This window comes from Vipera berus, assembly GCF_964194415.1.
Source record: "Vipera berus genome assembly, chromosome: 2".
NCBI classification, from domain to species: Eukaryota; Metazoa; Chordata; class Lepidosauria; order Squamata; family Viperidae; genus Vipera; species Vipera berus.
In genome coordinates, this window is record NC_138203.1 from 32078995 (window position 1) to 32106891 (window position 27897).

Consider the following 27897-nt stretch of genomic DNA (forward strand, 5'->3'; position numbering starts at 1 on the left):
ATTCCTGCAAGAATAATGTGTTAGGAATTGCATGTATGCCAACAGTAGATGGAGTTGAACCAAGCAGGCCAGACTTTTATTGGCATTCACTTTTGTTTACATCGCCTTTCATTCTTTTTCTGTATGTGCATTTCCCTTATCACTCTTCCTCATATTGTAGGTTGTTATCCAAGGGACAGTTCACTCTTTTCAGAGGTCTGAGTACCACTGCAACATCCCCATGGTCACATAATCACTGCCCCGGGGTCATGTGATCACCTTTTGTAACCTTCCCAGCTAGTTTCTGACAAGCAAAATCAATGGGGGAAGCCAGATTCACTTAACAACCACATGATTCACTTAACAACTGCAGTGATTTGCTTAACAACCATGGCAAAAGTCATAACATGGGGCACAACTCACTTGACAACTGTCTTCTTGGCAGCAGAAATTTTAGGCTCCATTGTGGTCATAAGTTGAAGACTACTTGTATAGACATTGTTATAACATTGTAATTATTTTTCTGTCATGAGTGAACAACAGTGGTCCATCTGATCATTTCAGTGAATATTTTGCGTGGATTGCGTCCCCATAAAAAATGGCCATGAAGCTATCTAAAAAGTACCTTCTCCCTAATGTGCATTTAGGTCATTGACAGAGGACTTTTAATTTATTCATTCTGAAGTAAAAACAGTTCTAGTGAATCTCATAAGTTTCCTACTCAGGGTCCTTATCCTATTATGGCTGAATCAATTCCTTCCCATTCTGCTGTTGCTTTATTTTTCATAACCCCTCTGTCTTAAATCTTGTTTTATCTCCTTTTGCATTATTTTCCTCTTTACCTTCCTATATTATGTCTGGGACTTTAATAATAATGTGGGAAACAGATGTCCAAACTCACAAGGATGGAAATAGCCTCATTATTAGCAGTCACTTCCAGGTTTAAATGCATCAGGTGCTTGGAGATACAATTTTGGCTATATTGCCTGGGAATTCTACATGATACATGCACAATACATCTGGAGACCATCAGATTAGGGAAAGTTCTTGTATGGCTCTTGGTTTCTAAGTCAGGAAAGAGTCAGCTAAAAATCCGCTTAAGAGGGTACTTAAAAATATTTACATTATGAAGATAGATGGGAGGAAGAGAATGTTATTTCCATGGGTACCAATACTTTTTTGTATGTTGCTAAGTTATTCTGAAAGTCCTTGTCCCTAGTGCCTTTGTGCTATATTCTGCAATAGCTGTTAGGAAAAAATGTTAGGAAAAAGAGATCTAGAGACAAAGTCTCTTTGCTTCTTTGTTGTAAAACTCTGAACCAAATGGGGAAGAAATAATAATAATAACAACAACAATAAAGTTGGAAGGGGCCTTGGAGGTCATCTAGTCTAACCCCCTGCTCAGGCAGGAAACCCTATACCATTTGAGACAAATGGCTGTCTAGTCTCTTCTTAAAAACTTCCAGTGTTGGAGCATTCACAGCTTCTGGAGGCAGGTTATTCCACTGATTAATTGTTCTAACTGTCAGGAAGTTTCTCCTTAGTTCTAGGTTGCTTCTCTCCTTGACTAATTTCCATCTGTTGCTTCTTGTCCTGTCTTCAGGTGCTTTGGAGAATAGCTTGACTCCTTCTTCTTTGTGGCAGCCCCTGAGATATTGGAACACTGCTATCATGACACCCCTCATCCTTCTCTTCATTAAACTAGACATATCCAATTCCAGCAAACGTTCCCTATATGTTTTAGCCTCCAGTCCCCTAATCATCTTTGTTCCTCTTCTCTGTACTTTTTCTAGGGTCTCGACATCTTTTTTACATCTTGGTAACCAAAACTGGATGCAACATTCCAAGTGTGGCCTTACCAAGGCATTGTAAAGTGGTATTAATACTTCATGTGATCTTGATTCTATCACTCTGTTAATGCAGCCCAGCACTGTGTTGGCTTTTTTGGCAGCTGCAGCACAGTGCTGGCTCATATTTAAGTGATTGTCCACTAGGACTTCAAGATCACTCTCACAGTCACTACTATTGAACAAGGTACCACCTTGAAAATCAGAAAAAGCTGAAGTACATGATACAGTAAGCATAATTTTAAAAAAGCAAAATTCAGTCTGCTTTACTTGGGAAAAAAGTAGGCATGTAAGACCTTAGCCCACATGTCTATGGAGATTCTCAGTCATCCAAAAGGTGCTTTTTCAAGAGGTGACTGGAAGTGAAAATTAAACAACCCTCTCTCAATAGAGGGGGAGGGATACAACATCTTCTATCTCCAGTCTACAACACATTCCTTTCAGCAGTTCCAAGAAGGCTCCAAACCTATTTGCACCACTCAGGTGACTTTGAGGACATAGATTAACCCCCAAGTGGCCTCAATGAATCTCTAAAAGAATGCAAATGACCAACTATCTTCAAGGAATATAAATCCTTCCATTCCCCATCATCCAGTCAGAGCTGAAGAAGCTTTTTGGATAAGAAGCGAAATGTCTTCAAAGAAAAACAAGAAAATCGAGTTGCCTCTTGAAAAAGCATCTTTGGGACTTAGCTCAGATGAAAATAAATATCTGGCAATATTTGAAGATGGGCCTTGAGAAACTAAAGAGTCAGTGAGAACTCTGCTCTGCTAAATCTGTTTTAGATAACTTGTGAATATTTAGTAGAATTTGTATCAGGTTATTAAGGTCATATGTGACCCTCAGCTAAGCCAAACTATAGAAATTTTGATTATTTTCGCTCCTTATTTCAAGGTAAATACATATAAATTCTTTGGAACAATCCTAAGACATTATTTTTTTTAAATTTAGTTCATTATGAAATCAGAGATGTGATAATACAGTTTGCCACTGAATCTATACCTTAAATCAGTCTATTATTATATGACATCTGTAGAACGTGCTGTTAATTTCTTTCTGGATATATGGAAATGACTATATGTTTCTTAAGAGTAGTGCAGATATGCATGGAAAAGATGTACTTAGGCTATTTTTTAAAAGACAGAAACGCAATATGACCAATTTAGTTCATTTTGTTTTCCTTCCGTTCAATGTCCAATTCTTGGTCTGTCAGGACAAGTCCCCACAGTTTTCTTGGCAATTTTTTTTAAAAAAAGCTGATTGCCATTGGCCTTTCCTTGGGCTGAGAGAAAGTGACTGGCCCAAAATCATCCACCTGGCATTGTGCCTAAGGCAGGACTCCTGGTTTCCCATTTTCTAGCCTGGACCCTTAACCACTACACCAAACTGGCTCTTCATTTAGCTTTAACAGGGGAAAAAAATAGGTGGACAGATTACTATTTGATTGAGAAGTAATTTTTGTAATGTTTAGAAGTCCCAAGTGCTTATCAGCATTAGATATTATTTGAAGTCATATATATATAATAAGTATTCTCAATATTTAGGTGTGAATTAATTCTTTTAGAATAATTCTTAGGTCTGTTTTAAAACATTTAGATGCAAAGTTTTAAAAAAAATTGGTCTGGTGTTATTGCCTCTTTAATAGTTGAAAATACATGTCACTCTAGGGAAAGGACTGATTTGCAAAACAGATGTACATACTATATGTCTGACTGCCTGAGCTCAGTTGCTATTCACAGTAAATAAAGCCAGTGTATTGGCTTTGGGCCTGTGTTTTGCAGATATGGTACTTTAGTTGCAGCTGCTCTTTATTTGTGAATGGAGGAGGGCAAGGAGAGGAAGGGGAAAAAGAAGCCACGTGCAGTCAGAAAATCCCTGACACTGAATTATGTCCGTGACACGCAGGCTGCTAATGCTGAAATGTTTAATCCTTTGTTGGTGTTCCTGAGCTGGCTCGGGAGGTTAGATGCTGGCCAGTTTTCATTGGCTGCAGGAAATGTTGTTGGAATGGCTGACAGCTGTCTGCCAGCCTGTCTGCAGAGCCTTCCTGTCCAAGCTGCTGTTCAGCTTCACAGAGCCATTGTTTGCCCCCTGCGCCTCCTCCCCCCTTTCTCTCCCCATTCTCCCCCCTGTAAGGCCTTTCCAGCCATATCCTGCTCGAGAATTAGCTCCAGATTGCTTTGTTTATTTTGTGTCCATAGGCGACAATGTGCAGCCCCAGCCTGCCACCTCAAGTAAATTGGGGAGAGGGGCATTAGCCATTCCCAATCCCTAAAAGTGCAGCCATAGAGATGGTCCCTTCTTCATCTCCCCACCAACCCCATCTTGCCAAGCTTTACCAGACCAAAGTATATTTGGATGGAAGAAATAGAAAGTGGGGTTCACCTTTTATTTGTCTATATATTTTAAAGGAACTGCTGTCTTGCAATCCTGCCTTGCTAGGAATCAGACTCATTTCCTGAAGGGCCTGTTTGGCCGCAATTGGAAGTGAGTCTTCTGTTGCATATCTTAATGCTAAACCTTAGGTCTTCTCAGAGAAAATCAATCTGGTGGCTATGATTGGACTTTTTTTAACCTGTGTTATGCGTATGATGTACATAAAATGGGACAGGGCTTCAGATATGCAGTTGTGGCCACCAGCTTGACGTTTTAGCCCACCTACCATGCCTGCTTTCTCATGTGTAAAATGAAAGCAGCAATACTGACATTGATCCACAAACAGGAAAGACATAGTTGTCAGAACTGTTACAGCAAAAGAGGTTCCAAGGCCTTGACAAAAATTGTATCTCTGCAGCTGACTTTTCAATTGTGTCTAGTCCCCCCTCCACCCCCCTCAGATCAGGTTGCTATGAGTGTAAGATAATGAGGTTTTTTTGTTTGTTTGAAGTTCCTACCCAACATCTGCAAAAGTATATAAGAGTGGCCTCATTTCCTCCTTGGACCTTTTGAAGATGTTATAAATATACATCTCAATTAGATCCTTAAGTTTTAAAAAAATCAGATGAGTAAATCCTGTTCTAAAAGAACATAATGTTTCAGAAGACTTTGGGAAATGCCCAAACAGTGTATTTAAGATAAACTTCCTTCAGTGCCTATACATATATATACACACACCAGACACAATTTTGCAGCATTTGAGTATTCATTCAGTAGATAGAAGGCTTTGGCAACAAATACAAGACTTTGGCTCCATTCCTAAGTAAACATGAGATAGTAAATTTCATTGAAATCAGTGGATCTTCCTTCCAAAAATTTGGTGGGCATGTACTTCTGTGCTCAAAAAAGAGTTATATATGTAGAGCAGCTATATAAATTAATCAAATAAATAAATTTGTCTCATTCATGCACTGTGCAGAAGAACATGACATGAGAAAAGTTGCCCACAGAAACTTTTTTTTTCTTTTACACAAAACTAATCATATACAGTGAATATGAAAGTTGCTGGTTTTTGCACATGTCATCAGTGGATATTTGTATCAGCTAATGTGTTTAAGATTAAGACATGAATATAATTTTTCTCTCATATTAAGCCACTGCCTTTCCATCACAGGATAATATTTAGAAATATTTTAGAGGAGACTTTCTGCTTGAAAGATTTACAAGTTGTTTTTCAATAATTTCATAAAGTACAGTAAGCTTGCAGTAGCAGTCATCCCAACTGTGAAAGTTGGCTCTTCAAATCAGTGTGATTATTATTCATCCAGTATTCCTTGGTACATCGTGTGCACATAGTTTGTACTGAATTATACTCAGCTGACAGAGTGAATGCATCAGCAGTTCTTATTCCTGTAATAGCCAAGAAAGAATGATTTTCATTACTTCTGTTACTGCATATTAAAATAAAAGGCTCCTTGGTTCTGAATTGAAACAGAAATTCTGAAATTTCCACATGCAACCAAAATCTGTAGGTATTCACCCCACAGTTTTAATTATCACACATTCAACATGGCATTGTAAATAGAGTAAGCCCTGGGGAAAGACTTATTTGGGTCATACCAAACTCAGCAAATTTCATACTTAGAGGCTTGAATTGCTGCTACATTGAACTGGTGCATAACTTGGTTTATAGCATTATTTAGAAATCCCACCATAATGGCTTGCAGACCATGGGGATTTCTTAAAATATTTTGTAAACCCAGTCTAATGTGGTTTATTCACCAAATTAAGTAAATTATGGCTTAGTGTTATACAAACAAGCAATGATGGCCAGTTGGGTAGATGAAATGCCTGTTTACAATTTTCAAAGTACCTCACCTGGACCAGATTATTGGATATTTGTCATCATGATATTTGTATCTATTGATATGTAAATATGATGTTTGATTTCTGCATACATCTCCAGTTGATGAGATAAAAACAATAGATTGGCTTGCAAGATAATCTTTAGATTTAAGACTGTAGCTTGCATAAACATTTCTGAGATTGGGTGATAAAATGACAAAAATATGCCAGAACTGACTGGCATTGTATACTTAACATCAGCAGAGAATATGGGCATATGACATGAGTACTACTAAAGCAATTATCTTATAATCTTTTCCCATTTAACTTACTAAAAACTATTTTCTGCAAATCTCAATTGACCAAAGCTTTGCAGGCTCATCTATTGGGAACCACAACATATGGAGAGTATTGTGACTTGGAAAATAAGAGGAACAAATGGTAAAAGCATTAGTTAATGTATAAAGCGAAGGAAATAATGGATGCATTGTGCGTTCCTAAAGCTAAGGAAAAAGGGAACAATATAAATCTTAATGAAGCTGGCTTGTATATGTGGATTAAATATTATGTATTTATTATTTCAATCTATATTTCTGCATATTTCAATTTCATGACTTGGTGGCTTACAACTTAAAACATCATAAAAATTTAGCAATAAAACACTATACACATAATCAGCAGCAGAGATTAAAAAACAACTAATAAATCAACATAAATACTACGCAAGTTCTGCCACACATCCAGTTCTACAGGCTTGATGACACAACTATGTTTTTAAGGCCTTATAACAGGCTAACAGGAATGGGGCCAATCTAACCTCCAGAACAGAACAATTAATTTTAAGTGGTTTTGAGTCTAGACTGAAATTCTTGTGTTTAATTTTTGTTTTAAATTAAAAGAATGTAAACATGGAATAGAAATGAAACCTGAAAGTTGATGGGCATGGTAGAGAGGTGTCCATTAACACACTGGTGCCAATAGTTGCCACACAGGGAACACAGCCCTTATTCAGTCAGGCAATTAGTCCCTTTAGTTTACATAAGGGATCTTCAAACTTGGCCCTTTTATGACTTGTGGACTTCAACTCCCAGAATTCCTCAGCCAGTGTGCTGAGGAATTGAATCATTGAATGAGATGAAGCATTGAATCATAGAATGAGATGGAGCAAGTTGGCTGTCAAGTCCAACCTTCTGCTGCACACATAAAATATTACATAAATGTCCAGTATATGACAAAAAATTTTAAGGCTCAGTTGCATATGTTGTTAAATTATTTCAGATAATGGCGGCCAAACTCTGGGAGGTGGAAACAACTGGCCCTTAAGAGGAAGAAAGTGGACATTATGGGAAGGAGGAGTGAGAGGAGTTGGATTCGTTGCCAGTCCTTTACTGAAATGGAAAGGAGTTGAAAGCCATGACCTTATCCACATTTCTGATTGGTTACCAACTTTGGTGAAGCTTGCTGGAGGATATACCAATGGCACAAAGCCTTTAGATGGCTTTGATGTCTGGAAAACACTCAGGTAACTTGCTTGAAACAGAATTTGATGAAGCCCAAGAAGCAAAGTATGCTTCTAAAATATATATTATTATAATATGAAAGTTTTTTTTAAAAAAAATAAAAAGTTTGTTCAACTCTGAAAATGTTAATATGTTGTTAAAGCAAAGAGAGAGATTTTGAACAAAATTGGGACATAGAGGGAAGTTCCATGTTATCTGTTCATCAGCACTTTTAAACAGCAAATGTGGGAAAAACAAACTATTTTGAAAATGGCATGATGAAGGTGATGATGATGAAAAAGTATTCACTTCTACATTATCTCTTATAGCACTTTGTAGGAGAAACAGATTTCCCCTGAGAAGTTTTGAAAATGTAACCTGATTAATTTTGTCATAGTAGAAAAGCAACTGGTTTTCAGAATTGTGAAGTAAATGTGGAGAGATGATAATTGCTTAATAAGCTATCAGCAGCATGAAATGACTTGCGGTGCTAACATTGTTTCAGCAGAAACTTCACACTGAGAAATATAATGGCTGGCTTTTAATAGCTGGTTTTTAACATGTGATAGATGTATTTTGACTATGGGATTATTGGGAGATAATTTCCCTCCATGGGAAAAAAAATCTGTTGCCTTTACAGTTTTGCATTAATGCCAAGTACATGAAATTGACCACACTCTCCTTCCTGCTTGATTCTGCCATGCATCAGTTACTTACAACAGCTTTCTATTAGAGCTATTTAAAATATTTTGCCTGCCCCCAGGGTAAGGTTTTTGTTATTCTCTTTGGTCAGACAAGCATCTCTGGGGATGTTTTAGGTACTGAGTTTCTGAAACAAGGATGATACTTTATGAATGATTGGGCATTCTCTGGCAGTTGGTGTCCCTGAGCTTTTCTGAGTGCAGTGGACCAACGAAGATTCTGATCTGACAAGGCTGTCTAAATAAAATTGCACCATAGCAACCAATGTTGTATAAACTGAGTACTGTAAAACTAAATCTCACATATGCGGAGCCACAGTCTCGTGACACACTCTCTCCAGCAGTCTTTGGCAGAGGGAGAGAGAACAAGAATACATTAGGTACTTTCTGGAACCTCTTTTGTATCATTAGCCCTACGTATTGAGATTCAGAAAGAGAGCTCCAGTCAGTAAGGCAAAACACAGAAAAGACATTTTCAGTAAGTGGTGCAGGAACTTTGGAACTTTTTCCACAGAAAAGGTTTTCTAAGATTCTCCCTTGAACTATTTAGAAAACAGCTTTTAAATATAAAGCCAGGTGTTGGTTTGTTGGTTTTATGGTGTAGCGTTTTTAATTTCATCTTGTAGCTCTCCTAAATTAATTGATGTACTGCATTAATAGTTTCCTATTTTAGATTATCATTCTGTAGGAAGCTAGCCATAGTGGTTTATAAATAATGAATAGGGTGTAACCCAAAATGTTAAAATAGCAATAGCACTTAGATTTATATACCGCTTCATATGCTTTATAGTGCACTCTAAGCTGTTTACAGATTCAGCATATTGCCCCCAACAATCTGGGTCCTCATTTTACCAACCTGAGAAGGATGGAATGCTGAGTCAACCTTGAGCCAGTCAGGATTGAACTGCTGGCAGTCCTCAGAATTAGCCTACAATACTGCATTCTAACCACTGTGCAGCACGGCTCTGGTGGCGCAGTGGTTATTTTGTCTTATTGAACAAACCATGTTTAAATCTCACAATATGACTTAGTGTGAGATATGAACCAGGACTGCTTTTTTAATTTCTTGAATTGGCAATTGGCTTATTGTATTACAAGAGATTAATGCAAATCTCTTTGATTTTCATTTCATATAAGGAAAACCAGATATACTCCCTAAAACATAAATAAAGTAGATAAAGTTTTCCCAGTGCAATGAAAGGGGCATCCACTATTTTAAACTTATTTTGGAGCTACTTTGAAATGTAATTGGTTAACAAGAATACTTTTATTTCTTCAATGGTACACAAAAGGAAACATTAAAGTGGGAGGAATGGGATTCTGTTGAACTATGGAAGGAGACTGAATCTTTTTATAATAAATTGTGTTTCAGTGAAGGAAAACCATCACCCAGAAAGGAGCTACTTCATAACATAGATCCAATTTTCGTGGATTCATCTCCATGTAAGTTTGACATTAATGGCTGGATCTTTTTACAAATCTATGCAGATGTATTAAAAATGAGTGCTGCTTAGTTTAGTAGAACATTCCCAGGTATGAGTGTTACATGAATGAGGACCAAGTGAGGATTTCCCCTGAAAGTGAGAACAATTTATTTTATTTTATTTTTTTATTTTAATTCCATTTATATCCCGTCCTTCTCCGAAGACTCAGGGCGGCTTACAAGCTTAGCAGTAGCCTTCATTCTATGTATATGCCTGCTTATTAGGGCTTTCACACACACCCCAAGCGGCATTATTACAAAGTCAGCTTAATTGCCCCCAACAATCTGGGTCCTCATTTTACCTACCTCGGAAGGATGGAAGGCTGAGTCAACCTTGAGCCTGGTGGGATGCGAACCTGCACTAATTGCAGGCAGCTGGTGTTACTTAAGGAGGCATTAGCCCACTGCTCCACCAAGGCTCAATTAATCAGTGGAACAACTTGCTTCCAGAAATTGTGGGTGCTCCATCACTGGAAGTTTTTAAGAAGAAATTGGACAGCCATTTGTTCAGAGTGGTATAAGGTCTCCTGCTGGAGCAGGATGTTGAAGACTTCCAAGGTCCCTTCCAACTCTGTTATTCTGTTCCCCTCCACTAGGAAGAACCTGTAAGTAAGGCTGGGTGCGAACTGTTCCACCTCTTTGTCATAACACTATCACAGTGATTGTATCTATGTTGCCACTCTAAATCATTCCCAGAAATTATTGTCCTATCTAGTGCACTCAAGTTACTCAGATGTCAATGTAGTTCACAGTGTGGAGCCACCCTAAACAGCCACATGTCCCAGATACAGATAGTCCTCAAGTTACAACAGTTTCTTTAGTGACTGTTCAAAGTTACAACAGCACTGAAAAAAGTGACTTATGACCATTTTTTACATTTACAACCATTCCAGCAACGCCATGGTGAAGTGATCAAAATTCAGACTCTTGGCAACTGACTCATGTTTATGACGATTGCAATGTCCTGAGTTCATGTGATCTCTTTTTGCAACCTTCTGACAAGCAAAATCAATGGGAAAGCTACATTCACTTAACAACTGGGTTACTAACTTATCAACAGCAGTGATTCACTTAACAACTGAGGCAAGAAAGGTTGTAAAATGGGGCAAAATTCACTTAACAACTGTCTCATTTAACCACAGAAATTTTGGGTTCAATTGTGGTCATAAGTCAAGGATTACCTGTAGACAGTTCTGGCCAAAGGTACAACCACCTCCTCCAGCCCTATTTAACCTAGCCCTTAAAACCTTGGTCTATCGTGAGGCTGGGTCAGAGTGAGCGATGAACGCCTTGTGTGATGTTGTGGTGCTATGAATGGTAGGACTTTCTCATTTTAATGATATAATTCCTTTTTAAAAACATTTGTTTTTATGTTGTATTCTATACGCTGCCCTTCTACATGCTAGAATTGTAACAGATTGGGTTGTAATGCCCCCAAATTAAATAAAATGTAGTGGTTTTGTTCTAATGAGTTGTTTTATCTGATAGATACATGGGCTCTTTCATAATGCAGTCAAGTTTCTTTGTTGACCTCTTAGAAAAGGGAGGGGAGCTGGGGGGGGGGAAGCCTGAGCTGATTTCTATCTCTGAAGTTCCAAGTACTCTGGTTGCTTTTGCATTGTAACAATATGATTTGGAGATTCCACCAGATCTCTTTTCCAGTAAACATTGTCTATTCCAAAACTCTCTCCAGGGTTGTTGTTGTTTTGCCAGACACTAAGCTTTACAATATGGAAATGATTTTAAGAGACTTTTCATTGGAACATGTCACTTTTACATTCTCTCCAGATTTCTTAATGAAATTACCATGTAATAAGAAAATGGTATCCAAAACTACAGAGGACAGCCTCTCTGCAGGATTGTGGGTTTATGCTACTTTTTTTAAACTCCTATTTCTACAAAATTAAAAGCAGAGCCACCACAAGCAGGTGTGCAAGTTGTGCATTCCACAAAAGTTCCGTGACATGGAGGGTGCCAAATGGTAGTAATGATAGAGGAAGCAGCCCATCCAGTTGCTACTTTGTGCACATGCGCTATAGAAGAAAAGGAGAATGAAATACTGGGAAGCCACAGCTGCCACGGAATGCACAAAGGGGAGTCAGTGGCAACCTTTACTGGAAGTGCAAGAAAGAAAGTTTGGGAGGCAGAATCAGGACTGCAGTATATGGTGGCTTCTGCTTCTTTTCTTTCTTCCCAAAGCAACTGTGCCAGATGGATAGGAGATGAATAATTATGCATGCATGAGAGAGAGAGAGAGAGAGAAAGTAGATAAAGAAGTGGAAGAACAAGCACATAACTATTGAAGTCATAGTGAGCATTCCAGGCTTATATCTTTCTGGAAGTCTAAAAAAAGTTTTATGAAGTATTAGGTGAGCTAGTTAGTGTGCTGTATATAACCAGAGAGCCATGTGCTGTATAAAACAGTTGGTTTGAATTCTGTATATTCCAGACAGTGCACAAAGCCCCAAAAATCATTTGTTATGAAGAAAAGCCGTTGCAGCTGCCAGATGAATTAAGGTTTTAGTTTTCTCCAAACATATCTACTTTGTTTCTAGTATCTGTAACTAAAGGTGGCATGTGTAGGAGTTCCATACCTAAACCCTGACCAACATGGTCTTACTTGCAATTTCAGCATGTAAACCACATGCAGTATTTAGGAAGATTGTCAGATATTCCTAGATTTTTATGATCTCACTGAGTTTTTACATGAGATTTTGATGTTCTCAGTAAATTTTGCAGTTTTGTGGGATTTGGGCATTCTCAATATACAGTATTATGAGACCTTATATAGGATTATAAAAGAGAGACTAAATCCCAAGATTTAGTGAGCATGGATGAACTATTTTTAATTTGTTATTTTAATGGTGGATGGACATGTAAGTGCTGTTCTGGGAGCCAGAATTATCTCACGTAAAGTGCTGTGGACCATCCAGTCCTGAACAATCGTAGATATATTGTAATAAGGCATATTGATCTATGTTGACAAAGAGGCAGTTTTCAGTATGTGGGCCATATGGAATGTCAGTTTTTCTACACATCTTGTACATTAGTTCTCTGAACATAGTTACTCTGCAGAGAATAGTAAATTTAGATAAAGGACCTCCTTTGTAGCTGATTAATAAGTTGGAGGTCATTGTGGGAAATATATGAGGTTCTTTATGCAGTGCCTAATATGAGTCAGATTTGATGGCTCCAGAATCACTTTTTGGTGCTATGGCTACTTAGCCCTAAGTATATAAAGTACGTTTTACTCACATCTGACTTTTACAGCAAACACATTCCTCTAGGATTAAGATGTTCCTAAACTAGAAGGGGTGATTTAGTTCTTAGTAATTGCATTTATTTCAGCTGTCTATGCTCAGTGAAGTGTATGTGGTTCACTTACCCATCTACCACATTTATTTCACAGTGTGATTCTATGAATGAAGACTGAGAGAAAATGGCTGGTTATCCAGTGAATTTCATATTTAAGTGGGGATTTGATTTAATTTTTCTCAATTTTCTCTTCTTACTGTGACTGCTAGTTGTTCAGATTTTGTGTGTGTGTGTGTGATTTTGAGTCATTCTTGACTCTTGGCAACTGGAGTAACCACCGCTGTTTTCTTGGCATGTTTGGAAGTGGTTTGTCATTGCTGTCTTGCTAGGACTCAGAAATTTGTGTCTAAGGTAGCAGGACTAGAATTAACAGACTCATGGTTTTTAGCCTGGTGTTTTAACCACCTGGCTCTTTTAGATATTAGATATTTAGATATGAGCCACAATTTAAACAAAAGCAAAACCTATTGGCATAGAATGGCTGTTTCTCAATATAGCAGCAACTTGAGTATGCACTCTGTTATGGAAGACAGGGAGCTCAGAGCTGGTGGATATGATGATTAGGTGTGCTAATATTTGTTCTTACCGTTTATTCAGCTGTACTCAAACTGGTGACACTTTTTTCAGTACATTTATTACAAGATATTCCTATTAAGCATTTCTGGATAGAGATAAATGGAAAAAATACTCCCTCTACTTTAATTTTGATTAATAGAATGCATTTCAAGCCATTGTAACATTTCTGCAGAAACAATATATTCATGTCTTCCAAGACATCCCATCACTTGAAAACAAAGTCTACCTTATTGTTATGAAAGGATTTCATTATTTACCTTTCTCCAGGACCATTTTCCTCAATGAATAAATGAACAAGTCTAATGTTTTTGACACATTTGTTTAACAGGGTTATCTTTATCTAATTTTAGGATTTGTGTGGAGAACAGCTTACATTTTAGATTACCGTATATTCATGCAGAAATATTGAAAATTCAAAAGGGTTCACAAATCTTTAAGCACCACTGTATTTTTCCTGTTAGGTTGAGTCAAAGGTATGCAAAGTAATATTATTTAAAAAGCACTGGGCTCTGATGATTTGCATCTGTGCATTCTTGTATTCATAGATACAAGAGTACAAGAGTAATAGTCTCTTTTTTCTGAGGCTATACAGTTACGAGCCAAAAGAAGGTTGTACTAGACGTTTTTAGGATGTTCAGCCATTCCCAGGATTCCAATCCGAAACTGTTTCCTGATATGTTCTTGACCTTGGAGTAAAACATAGTAAAAGTAAATAAAATAAATTCCTTGTAGTGCCACCAAATGTTAAAAAAATCTGTATTAAAAAAAAACTAAGCAGAATCACACTGGATAATAATTTTGTGGGAGACCACCAGGAAATACCAGAGTGGTAGACAATCTTGGAAAATTGATAAAACATTTTGGAAGAAGGTAGTGCCAACCCCCCCCTTCATGGATTACTGCCTTGTCGAGGCAAAGGGGCTTGCATAATTCAATGAACCTTTGAGCTATGCCGTGCAGGGCCACCCAAGACGGACAGGTCATAGCAGAGAGTTCTGACAAAACGTGATCCACTGGAGAAGGAAATGGCAACCCACTTCAGTATCTTTGCCATGAAAACCGTATGAACAGTACCAAAAGGCAAAAAGATATGACGCTGGAAGATGAGCCCCTCAGGTTGGAAGGCGTCCAATATGCTACTGGGGAAGAGCAGAGGGCTAGTACTAGTAGCGCCAGAAAGAATGAAGCGACTGGGCCAAAGCCGAAAGGACGCTCAGCTCCATTAATCAAGGCAAGCTGGCCATGGTCAAACAAGAGATGATAAGACTGAACATCGACATCTTAGGAATCAGCAAACTAAAATGGACAGGAATGGGTGGATTTAATTCAGATGACCATCAGGTATACTACTGCAGGCAAGAATCCCTCAGAAGAAATGGAGTAGGCTTCATAGTCAATAAAAGAGTAGGAAAAGCAATATTGGGATACAAACCCCAAAATGACAGAATGATCTCAGTTCATTCAATATCACAGTAGTCCACGTCTATGCCCCAACCACTGGTGCTGAAAAGGATGAAATTGACTGGTTCTATGAAGCCCTACAGCACCTTATAGAACTAACATCAAAAAATGATGTACTTATCATCATGAGGGATTGGAATGCTAAAGTAGAAAGCCAAAAGATAACCAGAATAACAGGCACGTTTGGCCTTGGAGTACAAAATGAAGCAGGGCACAGGCTGACAGAATTTTGTCATGAGAATACGATGGTCATTGCAAACACTCTTTTTCAACAACCCAAGAGATGGCTCTACACATGGACATCACCAGACAGTCAACACAGAAATCAGATTGACGATGTGCTCTGCAGCCAAAGATGGAGAAGCTCTATACAGTTAGTAAAAACAAGACCAGGAGCTGACTGTGGCTCAGACCATGAGCTTCTCCTTGCAAAGTTTAGGCTTAAACTGAAGAAAGTAGGAAAAAGCCCTGGGTCACTCAGGTATGAACTAATTCATATCCCTGCCGAATATACAGTAGAGGTGACAAATAGATTTAAGGAATTAGATCTGATAGACAGAGTGCCTGAAGAACTATGGACGGAGGTTCACAACATTGTACAAGAGATAGCAACTAAAACCATCCCAAAGAAAAAGAAATGCAAGAAAGCGAAATGGCTGTCTGAGGAAGCTTTGCAAATAGGTGAGGAAAGTAGGGAAGCGAAAGGCAAAGGAGAAAAAGAAAGATACACCCAATTGAATGCAGAATTCCAGAGAATAGCTAGAAGAGATAAGAATGCCTTCTTGAATGAACAGTGCAAAGAAATAGAAGAAAACAATAGAACAGGGAGGACCAGAGATCTCTTCAAAAAAATTGGAGAGATGAAGGGAACGTTTCATGCAAAAATGGGCATGATAAAGGACCAAAATGGCAGGGACCTAACAGAGGGAGAAGAGATAAAGAAGAGGTGGGAAAATTACACAGAAGAACTATACAAGGACGAGCTTAACGTCCCTGATAACCACGATGAGGTGGTCACTGACCTCGAGCCAGACATCTTAGAATGTGAAGTGAAGTGGGCCTTATGAAAGCTGAGCAACAACAAAGCTAGTGGAGGTGACAGTTTTCCAGCTGAGCTATTCAAAATCTTAAAAGACGATGTAGTAAAAGTGCTACACTCAATTTGCCAGCAAATCTGGAAAACTCAACAGTGGCCACAGGATTGGAAAAGATCAGTTTACATTCCAATTCCAAAGAAAGGCAGTGCCAAAGAATGTTCAAACTATTGCACCATTGCACTCATTTCACATGCTAGTAAAGTTATGCTTAAAATCCTACAAGCTAGACTCCAGCAGTACATGGATCAAGAACTACTAGAAGTACAGGCAGGATTTCGAAGAGGCAGAGGAACTAGAGATCAAATTGCCAACATACGCTGGATCATGGAGAAAGCTAGAGAGTTCCAGAAAAACATCTACTTCTGCTTCATTGACTATGCTAAAGCCTTTGATTGTGTGGATCACAACAAACTGTGGCAAGTTCTTAAAGAGATGGGAGTACCAGACCATCTTATTTGTCTCTTGAGAAACCTATATGCGGGTCAAGAAGCAACAGTGAGAACTGGACATGGAACCACTGATTGGTTCAAAATTGGGAAAGGAGTCCGGCAAGGCTCTATACTGTCACCCTGCCTATTTAACTTATATGCAGAGCACATCATGAGAAAGGCAGGGCTAGATGAATCAAAAGCTGGAATTAAGATTACCAGGAGAAATATCAACAATCCAAGATGATACCACTCTAATGGCAGAAAGTGAAGAGCAACTAAAAAGCCTCTTGCTGCAGGTGAAGGAGAGTGCAAAAGTTGGGTTGAAACTTAACATTAAGAAAACCAAGATCATGGCATCCGGCCCTCTCAATTCCTGGCAAATAGATGGGGAAGAAATGGAGGTAGTGACAGATTTTATTTTCCTGGGCTCCAAGATCACCGCAGATGGGGACTACAGCCAAGAAATTAAAAGACACTTGCTCCTGGGTAGGAAAGCTATGGCAAATCTAGACAGCAGACTAAAAAGCAGAGACATCACCCTGCCAAAAAAAGTGTGTATAGTCAAGGTTATGGTCTTCCCAGTTGCAATGTATGGCTGTGAAAGTTGGACCATAAGAAAGGCTGAGCGCCAAAGAATTGAGGCCTTTGAACTATGGTGCTGGAGAAGACTCATACGAGTCCCTTGGACTGCAAGGCGATTAAACCGGTCAGTCCTAGAGGAGATCAACTCTGATTGCTCTTTAGAAGGCCAGATCCTGAAGTTGAAACTCAAATACTTTGGCCACCCAATGAGAAGGAAGGACTCACTGGAGAAGAGCCTAATGCTGGGAAAGGTTGAGGGCAAGAGAAGAAGGGGACAACAGAGAATGAGGTGGCTGGATGGAGTCACTGAAGCAGTAGGCGTGAGCCTAAATGGACTCCAGAAGATGGTAGAGGACAGGAAGGCCTGGAGGAACGTTGTCCATGGGGATGCGATGGGTCGGACATGACTTTGCAACTAACAACAACAAAGTGCTTTTGTGTGTTGTTGAGAAAGCAACATGGGTGTGTCCATGAAGCTACCAGGAATCAAATTAAGATTTTTACCTTACTTTCCTAGATTTGTTTGTATTTTGTGAAGGCATTTGAGAGATTTCAGCAAAGAGAGCTTATGCAGGAAAAAGTAGATTGTTAAAAATCAATAAATTTACTAAAAACCACTAAAGTGTTCTTGTTTGTCTGGTGCTAGTTGATTGCTGCTTTTAAAACTTCTGAAATTTGTGAAAGTGACATGATAGTTGCAATTTTGCAAATGGGCAATTTTTCTGTTAGAGCAGTGGCTCCCAACCTTTTCTATACCTCTCACCCCTAGAATGATTCTGATATATTCTCACACCCCTTACAAAAGTTTGAAATAATGGCAATGAATTATGGATATACAGTATAATTTTGAAAACCCAAGTTTTTGCATCCCCTGGAATATCACCAAGCACCTACAGGGATGCGAGCACCCCCGGTTGGGAACCCCTGTGTTAGGGTATTACCATGATTGGATATTACTATGTTGACTGAATTAGAGGAGGTGAGGTGAAAGAAGATAAATTCTAAACTCTCTCTATATAGAAACAAGCTTCAGGAACAGGATATTGAAGCTCTGTAGAGGGGAATTGATGTGCACTGGCTTATTTGAGCCCCCAAAGCAGGGTGAGGTGAAAATTTCCTGCAATGGAAAATGGACCACCCATATGTTCTTCAGAATGGCAGGACAGAACTCCAAAACGAATTTGAAAATCATTGTTGCTGTAATTTCCAGTAAACCAGCTAAGAGTCAGGAATAAATCATCAAATAACGTCATGTGAACAATTAGGACTGGAGCCAATCCTGAAGTGATACAAAAAACATTTGTCTGGAAGTACTCCCATTCACACTGTTTTATATGCAAATGGGATGATTATTTTTGTTTGAGTGCTGAGAATTGGAATGGTTTGTCTGAAAGGTTAAATATCTTTCAAATATTGAATTTTAAACATTGCTAGAATAATTATTATTTCTGAAACATGTTTAGATTAGAGGATCTACCACTGATGATTTGCTCAATATAATTTCCCTTGAAAAGAATTACAGACACTTATTGCCAAACGTTTTCCTTTAAAAACAGATGTCGAAGTTACAGAATAAAGGCTGGTATGATTCTACACATTATTTTTTATAGCCTGGGAAAACTATGACTAATAGGACATGTAGAAGGTTGCTTCTGTCCTTTTCGGGTAAAAAAGCTCTGTTTTTAAGCTGCAAAAAAAAAAAAGGAAAAAGACACGGATTTCCCCATTTCTGCCCCCTGTACCGATCAAAGAACAGCTTAAAGATGTCAGTTTTATAATAATAATAAAAACGATAGCATGGATGGAAAAATGCAGCATCCTGTATAACATATTTCAGCAATCACAATGTAAGAAATTGCACAATTTTTAATATGACAGGTTCATTTTCTGAAGTGCTTCCCTAGTAAGTAGTATTTCCTCACAATGTATTGTTTTTTACAGTAAAAACAACTGTTTTGTGTTATCTTCAAGACTATCTCATTTATTTTTGGATAATTGTTTTTAAATCTAATCTTAGTTTTTAAGGTGCCAGAAGATCATTTGCTGTTTTCACTGTAAAGTGTAACACAGTTATCCACCATAAAAAGTATTCTATTATTCCTCCAATTTATTATGGTATTGTTTTAAATATTTAAAACCAGTAAGATTTATGCATGACCATGGTTAGCATAATGGTCCTGTTCACACTTTGTATGCCATAAACTTTTGTTTGGAAATCACAGTTGTGTTCATGAAACATACTAAGCAAAAATGAACCATGTTGTGTTATGGCATATAAGGGTTAACATGGCCATTATGTTAACCATAGTGATTTGCAGCCAACATACACACACAAGCACACATCCATTTATAATATTACCTAAAGTGATCCATTTGTAATATTCAGTTTGCATCATGAACAGATTTTCCTTTAGCTACCTTTGGCTCATAATTTATATTTGGATAATTTCCTTCTTCCCTGTTTGTATGTTTAATAAATAATGACAACACCATAGACACCTGGCTCCTTTGTAGGAGCGTCATAGAATTATAGAGCTGGAAAGGATCTTAGAAGTCTTCCAGTCAATCCCCTGCCCAAGGCAGCAATGCTTATACTATCCTGGACAAATGAATATTCAATCTTTTCTTGAAAATCTCCAGCTGTAGAGGATCCAAAACTGTCGGGGAGGCGGGGGGATCTGTTCCATTAGGGCAGGGGTGTCAAACTCAATTTCATTGAGGGCCACATCAGCATTGCGGTTGCCCTTAGGGGGCCGGGTGGGCGTGGCCTGGGTGGGCGTGGCCTACAGGGTGGGCATGGCTAAAGTGCGTGTGGCCTACAGGGTGGGCATGGCCAGCTCTACATCGTTCGCATCAAGGGTGCCTATGGGAGCCTGGGCAGGAGTGGGACAGATCTGAGGGTCTCTGGCAGGAGGAGGGTCTCTGGGCCAGGGCCAAGGCAGTGGGGGCCGTTCCCTCACTGTTTCCAGGATGGCTTTGCGGGCTGCATGAAACCACTTCACGGGCCAGATCTGGCCCCCGGGCCTTGTGTTTGACATGTCTGCATTAGGGTAACTGAAAGCTGCATATTTGTTCCTGATGTATTCTACAGTATACAACTGAACTCAGTGCTGAATCAAATTGGAAATGGAAGGGTTCACATATTTAATTGATGAATCAGAGCTGCCTCCTTGCCACTTCAAACATTTAAATGATAGCTAAATAATAGTGAAGAGAAGTTCTTCTGTCTAATAACTATCTTGATTTTAACAGTATTTGGATTGCATTTTCTCAAAGTTCTAATAAGCTAGCAAAATTTAATGAAAAATATTGGAATTCTGACCAATTGCAAATATACATTACTTATAAAACACATTTAAGAATTTCACACAGCTACACTATAATCCTGTGTTTGTCTGTTCAGAATTAAGTTACTTGGAATTCAGTGGAAATTGTTCACATCCATATGATATCCATAAGATTGCAACTCAGGAATAAGAACTTGGTTTTCCAGCACTTGCATCCACAGTAGCTTACAGCAATAAATGCAACACAGTGCATTATTAATGAATAATGCAGCAGCAAAATATCAAAGATAAAGGAGCTAGAATAGGACATTTCAGAGATATGATACTACTATGAGTATCAAAAGCTAAAAATAACATCTTTGTCACAATCTAATATGCAACATATTAGAGAAAATTATTTTAAAGAAGTTTGTTCATTGACAAAATTGTCAATATGTTTGAAAAATATGATTTTTCAAAGATGACAAAGACGATTAGGGGACTGGAGGCTAAAACATATATAGAACAGTTGCTGGAATTGGGTATGTGTAGTTTAACGAAGAGAAGGACAAGTGGTGACATGATAGCAGTGTTCCAATATCTCAGGGTTTGCCACAAAGAAGAGGGAGTCAAGCTATTCTCCACAACATCTGAAGGCAGGACAAGAAGCAATGGATGGAAAGAGAGAAGCAACCTAGAGAACTAAGGAGAAATGTCCTGACAGTTAGAACAATTAATCAGTGGAACAACCTGCCTCCAGAAGTTGTGAATGCTCCAACACTGGAAGTTTTTAAAAGGAGACTGGACAGCCATTTGTCTGAAATGGCATAGGGCAGGGGTCCCCAACCTCCGGTCCATGGACCGGCACCGGTCTGCAACCTGCCAGGAAGCAGGCTGCACAAACAAGCTAAGCTCCATCCTTGGGATGCAGGCAGTATTCAAAAACACACCTCCTCTGGTTCGCGGAAAAACCTTTCTCCATGGCACCGGTCCGTGATGCCCAAAAAGTTGGGAACCTCTGGCATAGGCACTTGGACTAGATGATCTCTAAGGTACCTTCTAACCTTACTACTACTACTACTACTACTATTATTATTATTATTATTATTATTATTATTATTATTATTATTATTATTATTATTATTATTATTATTTACAACAGAATACCACATCCAAATTATAACGTGGACTTGTCATAACAATTCTCAAATTCACAAATGTACAGAAATTAAAAATAAATTTCATTTATTTGCAACAACGAGAAACTGAAAGACATCAAAATTTAGCAATTTTCCTAAATTTTCCTGTCAGCATTATAACTGAATCTAAAATATCTGGAAGCAATCAAGCTTATGAAAATTGCTAGCTACTCAGAACTGTTACTGAAATCCCTTTTTCTTGATCAATAATCTATGTATTTGCAGATTCTTTTGATCTTCTGTTTAGTCAGAGTTTCACACCGAACATCAAATTAAAGACAAACTGTTCCCTGATGAGTACACTAAATTAACCATACTAAGGACTCACAAAATATATGTTTCAAATTAAGTGAACTTATATGCATTGGAACAATATTTCAAAATGTACATGTACACATTTGTTACAACTTTGCATCTTTCCTTTTGAAAAACAGCTCTGCAAGTTATTGATGGCTTGGCAGCTTCAAGGGTGACGTCAGCTCTTCCATTGCGAAGGATCTGCTTTCTTTTAGATTGTCTTATGGCATTTCATCAAGTTTCAGTGATTCAGCTGAATTAAAAACCAGCTGGCTTTGAACCAAAATTCTCTTAACTGCTAAACCAAACATATTCCTAACCACACAGACTTTGCTACATGGCCAGTTATACACAAGCCCTAAAACTTAGTGTTCTATTGTAGCCAATTTTATTTTTTCATAATCTGAATTGGATGATAAAAACAATTGAATACTTGGCACTGATGGTTGTTAATCAAAATTTCTCTATATAGTTATCATTTTAGCTTATTAATAACAGCAAGAACCTTTTTAAAAAATTAAGAAAATTTTAAATAGGATTTTTATCAAATATATCTACTTACTATTTGCATATTTTTCCGGAAGAATTCTAGATTCTATACTAATAATAATAATAATAATAATAATAATAATAATAATAATAATAATAATAATAATAATAATAATAATAATAATAATAATAATAATAATAATATATTAAATTTATATGCCATCCTACTCAATGACTCTGGGCAGCTCACAAAAACAAAAACAAGTAAATAAAATAAAAGATAAAAAAGCTATATGAAAAATCAAGATATATTATATTTGTATGCCTACTGATTGCAACTTGGACAAATTTGCTTTTTAAGCCATAGATCTATGACACTAATAAAAGAGAGACTGTTCAATAAGCCTATTTTAAAATAAAAGCTAATTTAATTTAAATTCCTTTACTGCCTATGACATCTGTAAGATCAATGCTTCAACAACTGCAAAAATAAATAACATCATGGTTGATTCAGTGTATGGGGGAAGTTGTTTTTGTTTTGCATACATAGACACATACACAATAATTGTATATTGGCAAATGCAGAATGAATTGGCTACAATTTTATTTTCAGTTTTTTGCTTGTAGTTTCATTCACTTCTTTAAGATTTTAGCACCCATAACTTATTATCAGATGTTGGTGACTTCCACTAACTGACATTCAGCGAGAGTATCAGTAACAGAGAGAAAGAGAGAAATAGACAAACCCTCTAATGAAGATACAACAGCAATTTAATCAAAAGTCTGTGGAGTTGCCAAAAGGAATAATTTAACAATTACAGTATATTCATATTTTGGGGTAAACACATTTAATAATATCTGAATATAATTTCTGTCGTATGGTATTTATGCATATCTGTATTCTGCTGAATCAGTACTTTTTCTTTTCTATGCAATTGTCATTACCTTTTTTTGAAGTAATATTTTATAATATGTGAGTACTGGATTTAGTTTATAATAAATCACATTTGAATTCCAGTGACATTATATATTTCATCTGCAGGAATACCAGAAGAATTTGTCATGATTATAGGACACTTAGCTCCTTTGGGCTCCATCTTTCATCCAGTATACAAGAGCTAGAAATGATTCTGTGAGTTATTGTACAGCCAGATTGATTTGTGCCATTCATACTTCTTTTTCAATATTAGGAGAATATAAAATTGATATAAACATAACAAACATGCAGTGCAAGGAACTGGAATGAACCGCTTTTGGGTTGAGGGCCCTTGTATAGCCTCTTAAAAAGAAGCAAACATTTTTCTTTATGTTCATGCAGATAACATTATTTGAGGGAAAAAATGTTAACAAACCTCATCAGTCTCATAGGTGACCTCTTACTACTAACTTAGTGCATTTAAACTTGTTTATCTTTACATTTGATCATAAAATTGTTTATCTTTACATTTGATCATTTCTACTGGAAAAGAGTTCAATAAATTACAATTTTACCAAGCTGTTTATGAGAAACAAAGAAATAGCTTATAATGGCAGCAGTAAGTTCTACTATACAAGCACAAAATTCTAAATACTCCCCTTTACTTTGTAGTGGGATTATACTGGTAGGTAGGTTAGCAGTATCACTTGGTATGTGTATACAATTGATAAGGATCCTTACATTCTACTTCCTAACCAATGCATCTGCATAGCTCCCTTTGAGACTTTATTTTACATGATTAAAATATTTTAATATTAAAAATGAGGTGCTGGTATGTTGCAAAGCAAAGTGTTTTCAAAAATGCCTCTTGGTCCCAAAGCATCTCATAAAGTTTATTTTAGAAAATAAAAATAATTGCTATTGATTCTTTTAAAAGTAATTTTTTAAAAATTATCTTCATAAAAAGAACAAAGACTTCTTTATAATAGAATATTATAAACATTATATTATAATAATATAAATATTATTATATTTATTGGCCAAGTGTGGTTGGACACACAAGGAATTTTTTTCTGGTGCATAAGCTCTCAGTGTACATACAAGTAATAGTGATAATCATGATCATATACAACATGAAAATACATTCATCATAAATCATTAAATGTAACACTTCATCATAAATAATTAATGATAGTCATAGAACAGGGCTTTTCAACCAGTGGTACGGGTACCACTTGTGGTACATTGACACCTGCAGGTGGTATGCGACCATCCTAGAAAAGTGGTAGCAGGGGAGGGGAATGAGCTGAACTAGTGGCAGCACTGCACAAGCCTGAGTGAGAGATAGCTGGAGCTGCAGGGCTATCAGGGCTCAGTGGAAGCGCCAGGATCAGTGCCGCTTTCCAGCTGATTGGCGCTTCTTTGGGGCTGTCAGGGCTCAGTGGAAGTGCCAGGATCAGCGCCAGGCTCCAGCTGGAGCTCGGCGCTGATCCTGGTGCTTCTGCTGAGCCTAGAAGAAGCACCGATCAGCTGGAATGTTGCAGCATCTCCAGGGTCTTGTGATTTACATTCAGATGCTTGGCAACTGATTCATATTTATGATGGTCACAGTGTCCCAGGGTCATGTGAAGTGATCAAAACCTGCTGCAACCAGTCAGCAGATGGGGGGGGGAAATAAAAACCAAAAACCCCACCCACCCCTGCTGCCAATCCTCAACAGAAATGCTCACAACAATGAAAACCTCAGACAGGAGGAAGAGCGCCACCGGGTGGGCAGGCAGGTGTCTTGCTCAGCTGTGGCTTGGGGGGCACTTTTTTCAGTGCCATTGTAACTTCAAACAGTCACTAAGCGAACTGTTGTAAGTCGAGGACTACTGGTACTTCATCACTTTTTCCCTTTTTTTTTGGTCATCAAGTTTTTGACACCTTGCTAGGTGGCTGGTGGTACTTGGATGTTGCCATATCCTAAAAGTGGTACAATGGGTGAAAAGGTTGAAAAGCCCTGTCATAGAGTTCTAGTTAAGCAGACAACATAAATCATACTAGGGTACAAAAAAACCCCAATATAAATTGTAAGATACAGGCAGCAAAATTATAGTCAAAAGAAGATAAGGATAGGTTAAAGGAAAGATGAGGAGTATCATAGTAATACAGCTTTACTAAGTATTTTGACAGTGTTGTAGGAATTAGTTGTTAAGCAGAGTGACAGCATGGGGAAAAAAACCTGTCCTTATGTCTAGTCGTTCTGGTGTCCAATGCGCTATAGTGTCATCTAGAGGGAAGAAGTTGAAATAGTTTATGTCCAGGATGTGAGGGGTCTGTAGATATTTTCACAGCTCTCTTTCTGGCTTGTGCAATATACAGGTCCTCAATGGAAGGCAGGCTGGTAGCAGTTGTTTTTTCAGCAGTTCTAACTTTGTTGAAGTCTATGTCTGTCTTGTTTTGGTTGCAGATCCAAACGAGAGTTATAGAGATGCAAATGACAGACTCAATAATTCTTTTGTAGAACTATATCAGCAGCTCTTTGGGCAGTCTTAAGTTTTCTGAATTGGCACAGGAAGAGCGTTCTTTGTTGTGCTTTTTTGATTACATTTTTGAAGTTAGATGTCCATTTTAAATCTTGAGATGTTATAGTGCTCTGGCCTTTGAGATAGAGCAAGACTTGACTTATTCTAGTGGTTTGGTAGTTTGTGATTGGTTTGGTTTCCCATGGACATCTTGTGGATGGTAAGGCTCGGATCCATGGCAAGACATTCTTATTATGGCAGATATTCTCAACAAATCCAAAAGATCATTAGAGATCCCAGAAATAGAATATGCCTATGAATGTTGTAGCAGTTCATGCCAAATTAAGACTTGCAGCCATAAATGGTGGTCCCTCAGATCACAAGCTTTTGTTTCTTTTCTGGAACTGCAGAGTGTATCAAGCTTTAAAAAGGTCATCATTTTTTGGTTATAGACTATTTTTAGTTTGGAACATCAACGAAAAAGAAAGATAGCCCAGTCAAACAGCATAGGCACCATACTTTAAATGAGAATGAACAAAATATAATTGTATACTATTAAAACTTATGTGTCTGTTAGCTTTAACTGGGTGAAACAGTGCAACACAGGGGAACAGTTTTTGAACAAAGGTATCTCAAGTGGTCTAGCTTACAGATTGTGCTCAAAATGTGTGACTCATGATTCCCATAGCTGAAGCAATTTGTGGTTGCTTCAATGCTGCTGCACTCCCATGTTGCCACCTAGAAGTTGACTAGATTAGTTCCCTCTCTAGCCTTCCAGAGGCTGACTAGACCAGGCCCACTGTCATCTGCTGAGACATTTCAGCTGCTGTTAAGCCATCAGAAAGGTGGAAGTTGCTCCTGTTCCTACTGCTTTCTGCCAGCTTCCCTCATGGAAATGCAACAGAGAAGCCTGCAGGAAGTCACTTCCACTCCTACTGCTTTTTTATTTATTTATTTATTTATTTATTTGTTTTTATAAACCGCCCTTCTCCCGAGGGACTCGGGGCGGTGTACAGAATAAGGTAGGCATACAGAATGAACAATAGTGAAAACAAACAATAGTAAAATACAAGCTGGGACCCCAGATTAGAGCTATCAGGCCAGGCCAGACTGCTGGAACAGATAAGTTTTTAATTCGCGCCGGAAGGTGCGGAGGTCGGGGGCCATCCGGATTTCGGTTGGTAAGCTGTTCCAGAGGGCTGGCGCACCCACTGAGAATGCCCTCCCCCTGGGGGCCACCAGCCGACATTCCTTGAGCGGTGGCACCCTGAGGAGGCCCTCTCTGTGGGAGCGCACAGGACGGTGGGGTGCTGACATTGGCAGAAGGTGCTCCCGTAGGTAGTCCGGACCCATGCCATGTAGGGCTTTGTAAGTCATTGTTAGCACCTTGAACTTCACACGGAAGGCAACTGGAAGCCAGTGCAGTGCACGGAGGAGAGGTGTGGTATGGGAGTATCGGGAGGCTCCCAAGAGTGTCCGTGCCGCTGCACTTTGCACCAGTTGAAGCTTCCGAGTGGATCTCAAGGGCAGCCCCAAGTAGAGAGCGTTACAGTAGTCTAGGCGAGAGGTCACAAGAGCATGGGTGACTGTACGTAAGGCATCCAGGTCCAGATAAGGCCGTAATTGGCGAACTAGTCGAACCCGGGAGAAGGCCCCCTTGGTCACAGCTCCTATGTGATCTTCCAGGGAGAGCTGCGAGTCAAGGAGGACACCCAGGTTGCGGGCCCTATCAACAGGGGGTAGTAACTTGTCCCCGATGTTAAGGGATGGGATGTTCTGAGTATCCTGGCTTGCCGGTACGTACAGCCATTCAGTCTTGTCCGGGTTCAGTTGAAGCCTGTTCCTCCCCATCCATTCCCGGACCGCTTTCAGGCAGCGAGACATCACGTCGAGGGCATCACTGATGTTGTTTGGAGTTGAGATGAAAAGCTGGGTGTCATCAGCATACTGATGGTACCCTACTCCAAAGCTGCGAATGATCTCGCCCAGCGGTTTCATGTAGATGTTGAACAGGAGAGGCGAGAGGACCGA

The 27897-nt window shown here is 38.5% G+C and overlaps 1 protein-coding gene across 1 annotated transcript in view; it reads left to right on the forward strand.

The window, feature by feature from the left end:
• Positions 1-27897, forward strand: part of ARSB (arylsulfatase B) — an 81492-nt gene that overhangs the window by 25381 nt on the left and 28214 nt on the right. Inside the window, exons 5-6 of the mRNA XM_081316556.1 lie at positions 7326-7569; positions 9620-9690. Of these exons, the coding sequence (XP_081172682.1) occupies positions 7326-7569; positions 9620-9690 (315 nt within the window). The remainder of the gene's footprint in view (positions 1-7325; positions 7570-9619; positions 9691-27897) is intronic.